The sequence below is a fragment of the Dermacentor albipictus genome, chromosome 5 (genome assembly GCF_038994185.2).
Source record: "Dermacentor albipictus isolate Rhodes 1998 colony chromosome 5, USDA_Dalb.pri_finalv2, whole genome shotgun sequence".
Taxonomy (NCBI): Eukaryota; Metazoa; Arthropoda; class Arachnida; order Ixodida; family Ixodidae; genus Dermacentor; species Dermacentor albipictus.
Window position 1 is genome coordinate 78,530,027 of NC_091825.1, and position 17,996 is coordinate 78,548,022.

At 48.0% G+C, this 17,996-nt stretch overlaps 1 protein-coding gene across 3 annotated transcripts in view; it reads left to right on the forward strand.

Moving 5' to 3' along the window:
- LOC135921180 (putative deoxyribonuclease TATDN2) overlaps nucleotides 1–17,996 on the forward strand; it is a 60,982-nt gene that overhangs the window by 3,985 nt on the left and 39,001 nt on the right. The window contains exons 2-6 of one of the 3 annotated variants that reach the window (XR_010570484.1): nucleotides 4,317–4,549; nucleotides 5,238–5,398; nucleotides 5,824–5,950; nucleotides 8,866–9,078; nucleotides 10,943–14,011. Coding sequence is in view for 1 of the 3 variants with exons in the window: in XM_065455489.2 (XP_065311561.1) it covers nucleotides 8,935–9,078; nucleotides 10,943–11,008 (210 nt within the window). In the remaining 2 variants the exon portion in view is untranslated. Of the gene's footprint in view, nucleotides 1–1,540; nucleotides 1,850–4,316; nucleotides 4,550–5,237; nucleotides 5,951–8,865; nucleotides 9,079–10,942; nucleotides 14,012–17,996 lie in introns of those variants that run through there. The other 2 variants (XR_010570483.2, XM_065455489.2) reach the window with 2 other exon arrangements.

A 17,996-nucleotide genomic window follows, 5' to 3' on the forward strand; every position in this document is an offset into this window, starting at 1 on the left:
GTCTTTCTTTTTTCGCGCATGCGCATGTGTTTGAGCCGGAGGAGTTTTGGGCGTACGGGCGACAGATGGACGGACGGACTAATCGACTAGCCATATACAGCTTGACTGTAAAAAGGCATCTAGCAGATTCTAAGGCCTTCCGCTCCATATTATTGTTTACGCGTGCCCTTGTAGAGCACTAACGTGGGTTTTGTAAGTTCGTATACTGACTATACTATGCCGGACATCTGCACTATTTTTATGGTTAGCATCCCATGCGCCACTGAAAGAACGGGCACATAATTAGAGCACAGCGTCTTCAGAGTTCCTGTATTCAAGCCAAAAGCGAAACGCGAGCGTCACAAATATAGCGGTATTGTGGCAGTCCAGAAAAGTATATGCGACAGACGCCTTCTGCTCGCCTGTAGCCCAACGTATGCCACGATGCCACCAGGTGAGGCGGTTATTGAGTTCTCTCTGGATCGGGGACCAGGAGATCGCCTGGAGGAAAGGAAGGAAATGCTAAGCCGGGCGTTCGCATGGCTTACGGATGTCATTGCACTGTGAAGTGATGTATAAAGGCCGGAATACATGGAGCGTTCTTACGGCGGCAAGTCTGCGATTTTCGCCCGGCGGCGCGCATTCGACGCCCGGCGTCGAGAGAAACGCCCGCCGGCGCCGATCAGGACCCGCCAGATATTTGACGTGCGTCGTCGGGCGCTGCCGTAAGCGGCCAGCAAGGGCAGCCAATCATGGCTCCCTGGCCAACACCTGCGTCACTTCCGTCTTCCTCGCCGGCACATGCTTTCCGCGCGCGCTTTTGTCTGTTTCCGGCCTTGGCACTTTGTGTTAGCGACATGTCCATGACTTCAAAGGCAGATCGCGTAGAATTTAACGATAAGCTTATCTGTGTGGTGCAGAAGCGTCCCATATTGTGGGATAGTATAGAAGGGTCGATTATAAAGATTATGAACGTGGAGACAGGTCTGTACGTCAATCTTTGCCGATTACGCACAGCGCGACCATACCGCTTATTTAGAACGCAATCTCTCCACTGAACAAGCACGACATATACTGATACATTGTGAAATGCAACTGAAGGAGCTTTACACGACGTTTTGGGGGTTTTCTTGTGTTTTTTGTTGTTGTAAAGAAATAGCAAGAGTATATAAACTTTATTTGTGCATTTCCTGCTGACTAAAGCAGTTTTGATTTGTCTGGCCACACTGAGGCGGCACCCGCCGGTTTTTGACTCCATCTATCCCCAGCCAGAGGAAGTTGGGAGTCACACCAACGCGACGTTTTCTGCTGTGCGAAATTCGTCGAGGAAAACGCTCCATGTATCCCGGCCACAACTCGGCAGACGGTCCCTCTTTCCACGAAGCTTTCACCCGCGCTTTTAGATAAAGCACCGGGCAACAGTATTGCTTCTTTTTTATTGTTTATCTATCCGTTGTCGAAATGGTGACGACACTGTCAGTAGTAAAAAATAAAATCTGTTCCGCGTACTTGGTGAATTCGACGTCATATTATACATTCAGTCGTATACACGCGCGCCGCATCGAGTCCAGCAAGCTGATTTGTTTTTTATTCACTCTCAGCAAATAACAGTGCGGTATGCGGGGACACGGGGTGCTCCCGTGGTCCACGTCAGCCTACGCGTCACATGACAGCCCTCGTAAGTGTATAAATGCTGCAATGGGGGCGGCGCTGCGCTATTCGCCGGCGCTTTTGCAGCCGACCTACTGCTAACGTGTGCTCGCCCTGCAAGTCCAAGTCGTTGACACTCGTTACCGAGTCTGACCTAGAGAGCCTCATGGAAACCTGCTCTAATAACGTCTTCTCTTCCAATACTACCGCCCCTGTAATGGTAAGCCAGATTGTGCACTTGCAGGTTAGGCATAGCTTAGACTTCGCTTCAGGACTTGGCTGACCGCAGTCGTTTCGCGTAAGGAAGTAGTGCGTATAAGCGTAACTTGAACAATGACTGGAAGCGTATAACCATGTCGTGTCATATGTACCGCCGTAATTTTGTTTATTTTTTAGCAAAGCGTGCCGGTGTGCAGTAGCGTCTTATGGAATTAACGAGACGCTCCAGAGTGCCTCTTGGCACCAGCTTCCAGTGGCTGGTGTCAGCGGTACTAACCCTACTCACGTGATGCGGCTTGCGGACGTTCATTGAAGTGTGTTTTTCTCGATCAACTTTAATAGCGGGTTTCACGGGATATTTTAAATGAATACTGGTTATTTTTTATTCGAACTTTATACTTTATTTTTACGGTTCTTGCCTCGCGACATGGGGAACCTTTATGCGCTACAATGCCGACAACTCTAGCCTGTACATTCTTCCCCTGATACGTTGTCGGAGCTACTTTCCTGATTGTAACTAAATAAGACGTATGGCCAGTATTTACCTTTGCCCGTGCTGCTCACGCTACTTCTGTACGTAGCGTATCACGACACCTTCCGTACAGAGGGCCAGAAGAACGGCAAACGAAGTCGTTGATTAAATAATACGGACGCGCGGCCCCAGCGTGAGTCATACCACGTGGGCGTCCACAAGCAAACTCAACGGCGCAAACCCTTCGGAAAAAAGGAAGCGAGAAAATTGCGCTCGCAAATTATTAGATTACTATAGGTAAGATTCAATCGGTTATCGCGCGTCTCGCAAAAGAAAAAAAATGCACGCGTGGCAGTCTCGCTGGTTTGTTTAGCGCCCGTCTGTGAACGAAGTAATAGCATGCGTACATAACGGGCCATGAGGGCGAGCGCTTCAAGTGATAAGTGGCGGCAAGTTGTGCCGAGGAATGGAACTCGCGACGAGTGCGCTAGTGCGGCTGTGAGCACATGCCGCAGTGAACTATAGAAGTCTGTCTCAACTATAGGGCAAACTACTACGCAGGCCGCCAGCATAAAGCTTCCGCGAAAAAAAAAAAATCGGTTTTCGCGGAAGCGAAGGCACGGTCGCACATTCAGAATTCTTATCTAAAAGTGAAGCTTGCAGCGCCTCCGGAGGGGCGCTTCGTTTAAAATGGCATTTCTTTTCTACCCCCCCCCCCCGCTTTTTTTTTTGTGTTAAGACGTTCGCTCGCCACCGCACATATGTGTACGGCCATGACCATTTGCGATTTGCTTCCATCGCTGTTCATGTACGGCAGTTACCCTCCAAGGGCTTACCCAGCCTAGGAACTCGTGACTTCTCTCTATGCGCGTGATTTTCCGCAGACACACAAGGGGAACACGCGAGCAGTGCATTACGCCTTCTCCTAGACTCCCGCACGTTCTGGTGCGCAGGTTGTTTCCGTACTCGTTCCTCGAAGCACTCAGACATTACGGAATGCTATAGCGTAAGCGTCCGTGTACACTTCACCGTGATTATTTCGTCTCATCACACACAGCGTCGATCACCTGTACGCTGCGCAGCTGAGAGCGCAGCCGCGGTGCTGGTTGTTGCGAAATGGCGCATTTAACCTTCCCTGCATAGTGCGTCACTTTTCACTCACTTTGTGCCAGCACTGCCTGCGTGTGAGACGTTGCGATTTCGTCAATGCCCATTTATTTCAGACGCGTCGTTTCAGCATGCGATAAAGCTTTTGGAGACTGACGCGGTATTCCTGTGCGCTAGATTTATGGCACATTGGCGCAATTCTTACTTGCGCTTCCTCCCTAGTTTGGTACTGCACTTTCAATTGCTGTGGTCTGCGAGCAGAGAAATACAATACGCTATGTTTGAATTGCGTTGTCCAGCATTAGTTTTTGCATCTTTGGCGGCGCTGTGACCCACTTCAACTGGTACTTAACCTGGTAGATCGAATCCCGTTCTCCAAAGTTGGACTGAAGCGCAAGATGGCTAGTTATTGTCTGCGTTTTTAAACCGAATGTGACTACTGAATCTCAACCTGTCGCTTTTGCGCCATTCCAGCAAAACGCTACCACGCCCGCTGAACATTCGCGGGTCTCGCTTGTGTTCTGCAGGAACACGCCGACATACGGTTGGCATGCGAAGGCACGGCGGTTCACATTTATTGCAGCTCGATGCCATAGCAAATCCTGATTTTTCAACAATACTTGCTTTACGTCGATGTAAGCCGAGTTTCCCATCTTCTTGACAGCCTGTAAGGTATTCCTTAATACCTAGATCAACACATGCCGCAGTGCTTATTTCGAAGTATCCCGTTTCATTCAAACGTCTGTGCCTCAAAAGTTACTAACGCTATTTTACTTTATTTTTGTTTTTTGTACATGAAACACAAGAGTGTGTAAGACAGTATATCTGTCTCAAACCCTTCCTAAGTAACATGAGAAATAAATTAAGGTATTTTTTGCTTTGCCTACAGGGCACCAACTCCCGTGCTCAGCGACAGTCATTCCAGGATCTCTCACCCACGCTGACGCCACGCACTCTCCTCCAAAGTAGGCCTAATTGATAGATTGCCACCTGGACTTCCTTTTCTGGAAAACAGGACACCGTGGATCTTACGCCCAGTTTCGGAGGAAGAATCGGTCCACATTCGCCAAATGCTACAATGGATGCGCGGCCATCTTCTGCGACCCAACCGCTTTCAAGAAGGTACTACTTTTTTAAACATTTTATAGGGAAAGTCTTCCTTTATATGGTGAGGGCACGTTATCCCTACCACCGACCTCTTATCGCCAATCAAGTGGTGATAACGTGCTCACTTGAAGAGATGTCGGAAGTTCCTGTGTTGGCCATTGCCACGTAAACAGTAGCCATAATACGAAAGTTCCTTGTGCCGATTTATTCTTCTGGCACGTAGTTTTACGATTCTGAACGGTGGTAATGACTATTTAAACTACACGTATAAATCGTTGCCACACATTACAAGGAGAATATTACCTAACTTGCAGGATATGTTCGATATGTGCCTCCATCTTTCTCTATTTTTCATCATTGTAGAACAAGATGATAAGTGTGCGTGTGCGTGTGCGTGTCCAAGAAAGTAAATGCGTAGGAAAAGTCCGCCGCAGTAGTCCAATTGGTAGAACATCGCACCTGCGGCAAATTTTTTTTTTAATCCGCTTGAATTTCCAATGCTTTACCATTTCTTTAATTCATTTAGTAAGTACAAGTAATTTCCCTTATGTTGTCCTTGGTGCCAACGTTTGTTGGCTTCTTGTGATATGCTTAATGAAAATCGGGCCCTTCGGTTAGTCGCCTTTCTCCTTGTTTCGCACATTTCTTATATTCGCACATCTCCGTAGTTGTGTTCGACACCGTTGTTTTGCACTCTGCGCAGCCCCACCTGTGGCAGGGACTCCTATGCGAGGAAGGAGCGTGCGGACCCTTTGGATGCCACCCGCACGTGGCCCAACTCTACGACGAGGAGGACATGATCGCGACGCTCGAACAGCGAAGCGTCGTCGCCTTGGGAGAAATAGGCCTCGACTTCTCCACCAAGTGAATGCTCTCCGTCATACATTTACCATAGGCGGCAATTACGGAGATGAACGTATGCACGGAAGTGGTTTTTTCCCTTTAGTTTGTCTTAGCAGCCAATGAAATTCATTTTATAGAATATTACGACATTCGGAGGTTAGGGAAGCGTTATTCAATCCCTTGTCGAAGCTTTTATATTATTGTATGCCTGTGAGCGCATTTGATTTGGCTTCAGAATGCTAAATTGCGTTCGCACTTGTTGTTTTTTCTTTTTAGGAGACCAATTAGTGAATGTTCTCCAAGCGTTTTTCAATGATCGCGCTCATTGGGTTGCATTGAAGTGCATCAGAGACCACGAAAAATAAAAACAAACGGTATTTATTAATTAAAAGGGGGTGCATCTTTCACGTGAGTCGGTCGCCTACCTTAATCTTTGGTCGTTGCAGGCAGTGCGATCATCAGATGCAATAACGCATCTTACGGTGGCAGCTACAGCTTGCAAGGAATGATCGTCTGCCCCTTGTAATCTACTTGAGGGATTCCTCACTGGACACCCTGCGAATCCTGAAGGAGGTAAGATGGACTCTTTGTAACACTGTTTATCAGCTTCACTTAATCACAAGGACCTTCTAGACTGCTGCAGAAGTCCTTCAAAAATAACCTTATTTTCACTCTTGTGTAGAGTTCATGTCAATACACAACCGACAGTGTAACTTCGAGTTCTTAGCCGTGAAGTTTTCACTTGACGTCAGGGGTCTCAACGGGCCTCCTCGTGTTTCGTTATATTGTGTAGATAATCTGCAGAAGCTCAACCCAATAAAAATGGCGCCTAAATGTCTCTCCCTCTTTCGTTTTAACAAAACATACACAACAATGGGGTTCATTATTGCTGTTGCATGTAGCGTTACTCGGATCTAGTGATTGAGAGAGAGAGAAACTTTATTGTGATTCTAAAGATTTGAAGGAGGGGTGGTCGGAGCCTCTCAGTCCAGGGCCCCACTGGCCTCTGCCGCCTGCCTGACCTGGCTAATTAAGGACTTTTGTCCTGCCAGGTCGGAGCGGGCGAGCTGTGCCTCCCACTGCTCCATTGTCCTAATGGTATTTGGCCTATGAGGGTGCTTAGTGCACTCCCAGGTTATGTGCATTAGGGTAGGTATGCCACCGCACCAAGGACAGTTGGCCCTATAACGAGTGGGATACATGGCGTTTAGCAATTTTAAATGGGGGAACACCCCGGTCTGTATTTTACGCCAATCGGCGGCCTCTTCCCCGTTAAGTTGTGGGTGAGGCGGCGGGTATTTTCTTCGGACTCCACGCTGATGAGCAAGGATGTCTTTGGCATTTAAATTGATGGAATTTTGTGATGGGTAGTGCGGGTGGTTGGGGTTAGAAGAGGACGCCGTCGCTCGGTTAGTGAACCCTCGAGCTAACGCGTTAGCCTTTTCGTTCCCCTGTACCCCCGCGTGGCCCGGGCACCAGAGTAGGCGATGATGGTGGTTGAAGGATTTCGGGATTATCGCGAGGCTAGCCGCAGTCACGTGCCCCTTGAGAAACATGCGACATGTCTCCTGGGAGTCCGTGACCACGACCGAGTCCCTTTGCGAACGCTCCGCGTGAGCGAGTGCGATCGCCACTGCTAATATTTCAGCCGAGGCTGGGGATCCCGCCGTGGCCGACGCGGTAATTTGCTGTTGGCTGACAGCGTTCACGACTGCCAGGGCGTACCTCCTTTGGTAGCGCTGCCCGGTCGTGTCTGCATACAGAGCTGCGTCCGTGTAGTACGTGTTGTACCTATGGTTGTTAGAGTAGGCTGATTGAATGTGTTGTGCACGTGCTTTGCGCCTTTCTTTGTTGTACTCTGGATGCATATTCTTTGGAATTGGGGCTACTGTAATTTTGGATCTCATCGAAGGAGGGAGAGGTACGGCCTGCTCTGTGAGATAAATGGGGTATGCTGGGATATTGAGTCTAGCCAATATGGCCCTACCAGTTTTTGTGAAGCTGAGGCGCTCCCTCTGTCGCATCAGGGTGGCTTGCCTCAGTTCGTCGAAAGTATTGTGCACTCCCAAAGCTAACATGCGCTCCGTTGAAGTACATTTAGGCAGGCCCAGAGCAGCTTTGAAAGCGGTTCGAATTATTGTGTCAGCCTGCTTTTCCTCCTCCCTGTTCAGGATTTGGTACGGTAAGCCATAGGTTATTCGACTAACCACTAAGGCCTGTACGAGCCTTAGGGTATCGTCTTCTCGCATTCCCGCTTTTCGATACGTCACGCGACGTATCATTTGGGCTATGTTGTTGGCTGTGGATTTGAGGGTCTTGAGTGTCTGTAGTGCTCTCCCGTCGCTCTGAAGCCACAAACCCAGGACTCGCATCGTGGGTACCTCTCGGACTGATTGGCCCTCAACCACGATGTTAATCGATCCTCTGGATTTGTAGCCTTTCGCGTGTATCCGGATAACCTCAGATTTTTCGGGTGCGCACTTCAGGCCTCTCCATCTAGAAAATTTCTCCACCGCTAATACTGCACTTTGGAGCGTATATTCCTTATCCCCTAGTGAACCTCTGCTCGTCCACAGCGCGATGTCGTCTGCGTAGAGCGTGTAACCTAGGTCGGGTATCCGATCCAGATCGCGCGCGAGTCGACACATCGCAATGTTGAAGAGAAGAGGAGATAATATAGCTCCTTGAGGTGTTCCTTTGTCAGGCATTTTAAATAAATCCGAAGTGATTTGGCCAATACTGATGCTCGCCTCGCGGTTGGAAAGAAACGCTCTTAAGTAATTGTATGTGCGCTCACCACAACCCGCGAGTTCGAGTTCTTCCAATATTGCGGCGTGAGAGACGTTGTCAAATGCTCCTTTAAGGTCTAGTGCTAGGACTAGTCTCTCGTCGCCGTACGGTATATTAGTTAGAATTTCATCTCTAAGTAGGAGGAACGCGTCCTGGCAAGATAAACCCGCGCGAAATCCTATCATGGAGTCCGGGAACCAGCTCCGCTCTTCCAGGTATCGCTGCAATCTGCTATGGATAACCCTTTCATAGAGCTTACCTAGGCAGGACGTGAGCGACACCGGCCGTAGTGTATCAATCGAGGGATTCTTTTTTGGTTTGGGGATCATGATTATTTTAGCCAATTTCCACTCTTGGGGCAAGTCTCCCTTGGCCCAGCACTCGCTATTAAATACCTTTGTGATTTTCGCTAGGGCTACCGAATCCATGTTTCGAATCATTGCATTTGTGATTAATTAATTAATTTGTGATTAGTTAACGGTGGGTTTGGTGCTGGTTTTACGCAGGCCTCCGTTCTGCTTAAATATAACCGGGGCCAGTTCTCTTTAATGCAACAAAGCAAGAAGCTCATTCTTTTACATGCGTATCCTCAGCAGCAATTTCATCTTCACGATGGATTCTGTCACGTGACACCCACGCGAGCGTAGCGTCATTCGTGTCAGTGCAAGCTCACTCTTGCTGTGTTCTCACAAAATCAGGTGGTGCCTGCTGACTGGCCCATCCATCGCCACTGCTTCACGGGAGACTGGACCGAGGCGCAGCTGTGGATGGACACGTTCCCCAACCTGTGCCTCGGGGTGACTCCTCTTCTGGAGTTTTCCAATGCTAGTGCTGTTGCTGAGGTCGGCCCCAAGGTTCTCCTCGATCGTCTGCTGCTGGAGACGGACGCTCCGTACTTCCTCCCGAAAAGCGTACGCGTGAATTGTATCATCACCAACTATTCTTATCGGCTAACTAAAGCGGCCCTGTGTACACGGGGTGTCACAACTTCGCTGTTGCAAGAAGTTCTTTTTATGCGAAGCATATTACGAGAGCTCAACCCAGCTCCTCAGGCGCGGCGGTGTCGCCATGAAATCACGTGACACCGTGACATCACGATAGAGGAGAAGTGGCTTTGGCTCAACTCTTGCAAGACGGGCTGGGTGGGAATCGAACCAGGGTCTCCGGAGTGTGGGACGGAGACGCTACCACTGAGCCACGAGTACGATGCTTCAAAGCGGTACAAAATCGCCTCTAGTGAATGCGGTGTTGCCTTAGAAACGAGCTGTTTCAAAGGCGTGCGTCTCTTGCTCAGGCGCACATTTCGTTGCCGCGCCGAACGCTGCGTTGCTCGACGCTCACCGCGTCCAATGCGGGGCGCGTAGTCGCTGCGCCGTAGCCCATTGTCGTCTTACACCCCTTGGCGGGCCGACGGGAACGCTGTCGCGTTCCACTCTTGAAGGCGAAGCAGAGTAACGCATGAGTTGTTTCTTCGTCTAGCCGAACCAAATATAGCCAAGCAACAGCAGTTCACCAGGCTAAACAGTGGTTCAACAACTAAAATAAAGGCTAGTATGCTTCGCATCCTGGGCTTAACCTTACCTAAGCCACAGCCATTTTTTCTATTCCTCGAACTCCAGTCGTGGTTATTTCGGTAATGAGAACCTACTGACGAATGTAGGTTGTTCCTAGCTTTGTAGCAATGTTTACCTGCCACCACATAGCTTTTGTTGCAGCTTATTATAGGTAGAGCTACGAGATCACTTGCTCAATAAAATTTGGCTGCTTTCACATCACGTTTACGATAACTCATTATAACAAGTTAGTGCGCCGTTGCGCTACTACATATCGCGAATTTATTCGCTTATCGTACCCCATTCTTCCTGAAGAGTTAATTGTGGTGCGACCTACGCGTTATGTTGGAGTACAAAACAAAAATTTTGATAGATGGGGTATCGCAGCTACAAAAGGGCACAAAAGCGCTGCTTTGATAAAGCTACCCGAGTGAGTAACCGTTTGTAATCCGGACTGAGTGAATGAGCGATGGATATCCCCAGTGGAATTTCTCTTCTTTTAATCTTTCCCTCTCCTTTCCCTTTCCGCTGTGTAGGGTAGCCAACCGGGCTCAGTCCTGGTTAACATCCCTGCATTTTTATATTTGCTGTCTCTCCCTTACTAGATGTTGCTCAGATTCTCCCTTTGAAACTCGAAGGTGCTACGCTAATGCCCGAGGCTCCTAGACGCAGGAAGTGCTTCACCTGCAGACAATACCCAGAGCTAATGTCCAGCTTCGCTAATGATGTGTCACGCATAATGATTCGCTAAAATTCTCTTGCCACCAATTCTAGCGCAAGAAGTTTTAGTGAATGCTAGTCCCGAGTCATTTTATTTCAATGACTTGCACGGGCAATTTCTGGCAGAGGTGAAAAGCAGATATGCGTCACAATCAAGTAACAATGACATTTCAGTGTGGAGGGGGAAATCTTCAAAGGCAAGAAAGATGGGGACATGGACGGCGCACTAAGAGATACTTACAACGGAAGATTGTGTGTTACGTGTAATTTGAAAAGGGGGGGGGGGGGGGACCGTGGTTGCACCTAGGCGGCCCGTCACTTTTATCCGATGGTTCGCCACGACTATAGAGCGTATAGTCTATCGGTGATATAATTTTATGTATTCATGTCTGAAGTCTACTAATCTGATAATTGCACTCCTCTGCTGTTATACTGCGTGGAAACTGAAAAAATGCATCCGAAGTGGAGTAACCTTTTGCGTACACTTGCTTCCATTCTGCAGGAGTCTGACCACCTCACGCAGTCACATCCAGGGATGGTCATCCACGTGGCCACCACTCTGTCCAAAGTGAGCAGGTTCCCATTTGAAGACATCCTCGTCACTGTCCGGCAAAATTCGCGGAAGATCTACCGCATTTAAAGCGACGGCGAATGAGCAAGTCTTTTAGCTTCTTTCATGTGCAATTTCCATTGAAGCAACGCCCGCAAAAATTTGCTGGGCCATATCCAGAGTACATTTCTTTTATTTGAGAACAGGGATGCGACTTGTTGTGATCATATCTCTGCTAGAAAGCCTTCTAGCACATTTCTAGAAAGACTTCTTGACTCATTTTGAGCCTCTTGTGGTTAGGCGTGACCTCACGTTGAATAGCCAAACGCCTTGGCCAGTCATTTTTCGCGTTGAGCAGGTTATCGGATACAAGCTTCAACCTCAACCTGATTGGGAGCCGGTGTCTTAATCGTTATGTGCCTATGTAATACGGCTGTGATTCTGTCAGCGCTGTTGCAGACTCGCGACTAACAATTTATGTTTTAAGGTAGTATTCTGCAAAATGTTCAAAGCCGGTGAATGTTAGCTAGCAACCTTGGTAGTGCTAGGGAAGACCAGCGAATAAAGTGCGTATTGACATTTACCTGTTTATATTTCTCCGGTGATCACTTCTCATCGGCTAACAAATGCTAAATGTCGTCGCTTGGAGCAGCACGCGCCTGGATATTGGAAGCTTCGCGAAAGTTTTGGAGGGTTCTATCAGTTGTTTGTTGTTATCAAACCCTGTGTACTCTGATTGCATACGCGACGCGAATTGTGTAGTACTTTCTGGAAGTAGCGCGGGAACCAGCGATTAGGCTGGAACCATCATGTATAAAAGCCGACGCGCTTGACCCATGGATCAGATTTTTCGACGATCGCCTTCTGTGCTCGCCGCAATCGTTGTGCTTGACTGTTGCTTGTTTTTCTGGACACAGATTCGCCCAATAAAGAGTTAATTTCGTGAGTCACAGATTTCGCTATTGTGTTGTTCTCCGTCACTACAACATGGCTTCTGGTGGAGGTGATTTGCGTTCACGTACCGGACTCCTCCGCAAAGCCGTGATCCAAGCCCGAACCACGAATGCAGCGCCAACGTTGCCGCAGACCTGCGAGCTAGCCGGAGGCCGCAAGAATTGCTAACGGAGCATGGACCTCTTCTCAAGAAGGCCATTGAAGTCAAGGCCATGTCAACAACCACAATTGCAACCCCAGTGTCCTCCATCCTCCTACAACGGCCCAGGGAGCCACCGGCCTCCCTCCGAGCATCGTTTTAACAGCCGGAATACTGGTACTAAACGGCCGCTACATACAACAGCTTGAACTCCGAGCAAGCTGTGGCATGTATACTTCTCCTTGGAAGAAGCCACCAGGACGTGGTTATAGAAACACGAGTTCAGCCAGACAACGTGAGATCTCTTCCGCAGCGCCTTCCTAAACACCTTCATGAGCATCACCCGGAAAGAGAGGGTGTAAGCGATACTGGAATCGCGTAGGCAGCTTCCGAACGACAACACTACGAATTAAACCGGAGAGATGACCGCCTGTTCGCCGTGCCGACCCGAACATGTGTGAGGACAAGAAATTTCGCATACTCGTGCATGCTGTGAAGCAAAAACTTTTCACCGGGTTGATTCGGCGCGCAGCCTCAGTGGCTAACATCATCAGAGAGGAGATCCAGTACTCATTTAAAGTTCCTGTACCGAGGGCAGCTTGCTTCTTCTGTAGTCGTTCCATGGCGCTTTCGATGTCAGCAGGCGAAGTATTCCCGGGTTTCGGCACCAAAAAATGTAAATGAATGCTCGCGCCTTTGGGCTGACTCTAATTGCTGTCGCTCTTTGACGACTCCGCTAACTTTTGCTGCGCGTTAACTAAGGTGGACGGCGTCGGCCGTGCACGCAGGAGCCTCGAAGGAAGGAACTTCACTCGTTGGGATCCGTTTTGAGACTGGTTTATTTACAAAAGATAGATCGAAGAAAGGAGAAGGGAAAGGGAGAAGTTACACAAAGTCCACGTTCTCTTTGGCCGCACCGAGGCCTTCGTCCTTGTGAGTTTTGCTCGGACTGTCGATGAGAGAGGTCACGCAGCCTTTCGCTCCGACGACCTCGCCTCGCCAGCCGCACCCGACTCCACGTGGGCGGACGTGCTTGCACATCGTTCCGGCGTGTGCTGCATGAGCCGCGTGGCCACCGCCATCGCGTGCTGCCACGCATGCTCTGCGCGACCTCCTACGCCTACCTCGCTGCATCGTGCCTGCCTTAGGATCCCTCCCCTTGCCCGGCGTCCACACTTCGAGTGTCGAGACACCGAGACGACACGGCATGAAGCGATGACCTTCTCCACCGTAGCCTACCGTCACGTCGCCCTCCGCGCTCCCGACCACCGGCCGCTCTGCTATCACTCCGGAGAAGCGGGTCACGTCTACCGCCGATGCTCATATTGTCATATGGGACTACGAGGCTTCGCCATCAACATCCACAGCTTGGTGAACGACCACTTGACATCACCGCAATGCAATGGAGGCCCCGATGTCTTTTTCGTTCACCTTCGCCAGGACGCTACCTGTCGCTACAGCGCCCACCGTACACAGGACCAGCCCGTGGCCGGTCCGTAAGCCCACATCCGGAAAATCAAAGGCGGCAACCGATAGAGGTACGGTTGCTGTTCGTCGAAATGCCCAAGGCCCTCCCCCGCCAACGACGACGTTGCAAGAACCACATCGACGATGCCGCAACGAAACTGAACTTGCCGTCTTTGCAATATGACAATACTTTGTCGGCAATATTCCGTAAATCTGCAAGTGTAGTACGCCGGTGAATGTTACAGGCGACAGGCGAGTAAACGTGCTTTCTCTACATGTTGTAAACGCGCGAGTGTTGTACACCGGTGAATGTTCAAGCGCCGGCGGCAAGGAAGCTACTTACTTGTTTTAAATCAATAATTTAGGGTTGTAATATGTCATCTTCGTACGTTTGCTGCAATTTTCCCTTTGATGCAGTGCTTGTGGTGTACACATCTCCAATATATGTTTTACGAACAGTGTCAAGTTTATGTTACTATTCGACGGATGCGACGTCCATTTGGAGCATCTGGGCAGAGTTCCTTCGATCGATGGATCTCTTTGCACAGCGTTAATCCATTAACATTTGATTTTTTTAAAATATAGGCACACTATTCGCGGCCAGGACTTAAGGAGTCGCCATCTGTCCGAAACGCTCGACTTGCATAGTGAGAAGGATAACGCGGCGCGTTTCTCATAGGTTTGGCTATCGGCGTGCTTAATCGGCGGAGCAAAGGCAGACCACAGGGATTTTATTCTACAGATCGTCAGTTCGAATTGTCGTCTATTCCATTACAGCCAGGGGGGCTACTATAGCCCAGGTGCAGCCAAATTAGGAAGGCCCACTAAGCTTCAACGAAGGCTTCAACAAAACCAGAACAGGAGCTCGTCTCGCTGGTGCATTATCCCCCACTACCTCTCTCATCAATCTTTCCCTTAACCCGTGGTCTTCACTCCCCAACGGCTGAAGGAATACCTGACCAAGGCGGCAGTGAGACCTGCTACGCGGCAAAGGGTTCTAAGGATCTTTGGATTGGGAAAGGCCTCCACTTGGCACAGAACATGCCAACATTTAGCACGCAAACCATCTTAAGTGCGACTAGCTTAGCAGGGTTCTTTGAAGAATTATTATGCATTGCCTGGGATAATATACGCAGACTGGGCAACAAGCAATCGACAACTACGGCATCAGTTCTAAGAACATTAGAGAACAAGTGTTGGTAAAATTCGAAGAAAGAAATAAGCTCCGAATAATGGAAACCTTTTTCAGGAAGCGTAGCAACAGGAAGCAAACCTTGAAAAGCCCTAATAGAGAAACAAGTGAAATAGATGTCGTACTTTGTGCCGATCCCAGCATAGTGCAGGAAAAAAATGTTAGGTAGGGTAAAAGGTAGTGATCATAGGACTGGGTCTAAGATTGCTCTCAATTTAAAGAGAGGAAGAGCAAAATGAGTCCGGGAGAGACGGGCCAACCTAGACGCAGTACGAGAAAAACCACAATGATTCAGGATGGTGATCGCGAACAAATATTCAGCTTTAGAACATCAAGATGAGAATAACCTAGAAGTAATGAATGAAACCGTAACTATACTGATTGCAGTAGTAGTGGTTGAAATGGGAGGCAAGGCAACCAGTAGGTAGGCTCTCCCAAGTAACAAAGCATCTAAGAAAGAAACAAAGCATGGAAGTGTATAACTAAAGAGGTCAAACAGAATTCGCTTAACTGTCAAAAGTTATCAAGAAAAAAAAATAAGCAATATTTGATATTATAACGTCGAAAATATTGAAGAAGCACTTTTTAATGGTCACAGCTTCAAATCTGTAAGAAGAAAACTTGATGTAGGACAGTGCAAGATGTACGCAGCGAGAAATAAGCAGGCTAAGGTCATGAACATCTTCGACGGTATAATAAAAACAGCAGAATAATTTTATGCTGACCTCTACAGAACCCAGTGCAGCCAGGTTCAAGTAGTGGTGAGCCAGATACAGAGGCTCCTTATATAGCTAGCGATGAAATTAAAAGGGCCTTTCAAGCCATGTCACGGGGAAATGTAGCAGGAGAAGATGGAATAACAGTCGATTTTTTTTTCAAGGATGGAGGAGATATTACGCTTGAAATGCTTGCGGCCCTTTATACGCATTGCCCCACGACGTCAAGTGTGATAGAGATTTGGAATAATTCCAACATTATCCTAATCAATAAGACGGGAGACGCTAAAGAACAGAATTATACGACCACTCGCTTGCTTTCAGTTTAGTGTAACTTATTCACCAAGATAATTTGCAATAGTCGGGACATTTAACACCAGTCAACCAGGAGAACAGCCAGGATTCAGGGAGAGATATTCTGCAGCGGATCATGGGATATCATGGAATCATTTTCCATGATATGAGAAATATCTACAAAAATTCCACAGCTACCGTGTTTCTCCACAAGTTCAAAGCTACCTACGAAGAAATGCATCAGGCAAGGAGACAATATCTCGAATGATATTCACTGCGTGCTTAGAAGTGTTCAAGTTATTAGACTGGGAAGGCTCAGGATTAAAGCTCAACGGTGAATATCTCAACAAACTTCGGTTTGTGGGTGGCATTTTCCTGTTCAGCAGCACTGAGGATAAATTGCAAAAAAAAAATGATTGAGGGCCTTAACCGAGAAAGTTTGAGTAGGTTTCAAGAATAGTGTGCGGAAGACAAGGGTAATTTTTAACAGTGTGGTAAGGAAACAGGAATTCATGAACGCCTCTCAGCCTCTAGATCTCTCTGCAATAGCACGTTAACGAAGGCGAATAATCACAGGGGACCCTGATCATGAGAAGGAAATTTACAGAATAAAAATGAATTCGAGTGTATATGGCCTACATTGTCAGATCCTGGCTAGCAGCTTACCGCTATCATTGAAAAGAAAGGTCTACAATCGCTGCATTCTACCGGTGCTAACACATGGGGCCGAAATTTGGAGGCTGAATAAGAAGGTCGAGAACAAGTTAAGGACCTTGCAAAGACCGATGGAACAAAGAATCTTAGGCGTAACGCCATGAGACAGGAATAGAGTGGTGGGGATCAGAGAGCAAATGCGAATAGCCGATAATCTTCAACTTCAAGCGCGAATAGAGCAAGTGGGATAGCAGCGCCATTAAGTTCTTCATTTGTGTCCAGCACTTAGCGTAATACGAAGCTGTGTGGATGAGCTCAAGAATTCGCGGATGCGGTGATGTGAATGCACGCGACTTCTGCCAAACCGTCAAAGGTGAAACGGCGGCCATAGAGTTTTATACACCTGTCGTGAATTCTCTATCTGTGAATACCGCTACGATCACATAATATCAGGCGGAAACTCCCTGTGACGAAAAGCGCGACGAAGTTCGAAGCCGAACGTCGTGGCTAGGAGCGGCAGGTACCGATGCGGCACGTTTCCTGGCAAACAGCTGCCGTGACTTGCCGTGTCAGTATTTACCCAGGCTTGCCGTCATTCAAACTTCGGCAGACGCTTCCCCACGAGGCGTTTGCGTATGACGTATCAGCAGGGTGCTTTCGCTTTCGACATTCCCTGGAATGAGCGCTGAATTTCGTTGATGAACGCCTATAATCAGGTGCGATTTTCAAGTTTCTTTCTTTTCTTTTGAGAAGACGGGCTTGCATTAGGTTTCGACTGCATCCAAATTGCAGGGACAACATGGCCACAATTAGCACGTGACCAGAGAAGTTGAAGAAATATGGGAGAGGCCTTTGCCCTGCAGTGGGCGTAGCCAGGCTGATTATTATTATTATTATTATTATTATTCCTCCGAATTTGCTTTAAAGCAACTGCCCCCAAGGCTCTAAGCAAAGCGAATTAGAGTGGGCGAATGTTCGAGTTTTGTATACGAATCTAATATTACTACTATTCGTACTTAAAAATGAACTATTCGTTTTCTTCGAATACGGCTATTAACATATATTTTGCAACAACTGACTGGTAAAGTCGAGTTATTATTTTCCGTCGGAGAAACAAAGCATCACAACTCACCAACAAGCAGGACGACAAAAGTTTGCGGAGCAATGTAGTAACAAAATGGACAATGCAAGCTTTGTTTTTGGTTTTGCGGCGGGCCCTTGACTGACAACTTCCGGTTTTTACTTGTAGTCTATCACTTAGTGTTTATGGCAGTCTAGTGATGTAACATTTTCTTTTAAGCTACATCCTTTTACGCCTTATTTTTGGAACGTGCACTTTTATTTACGGGGTGTTCCAGTTAACGTTAGCCAATTATTCAACGAAAAATATATATTCAGAAAGCTGGTTGCCCGATGCGATCTTAAGGTCTACGGTGTTTCGTCGCCAGACCATTGACGACCAAATATTGTAGGTTATATAATTGTATCTTGCACTACGCTTTTTACAGCGAAGCTGTATACTTCTACCGCCCAAGGAAATTTTCGCGTCGTTGTAAGCAAAAAACTCCCCATACGTGGGCCGATCTCGAA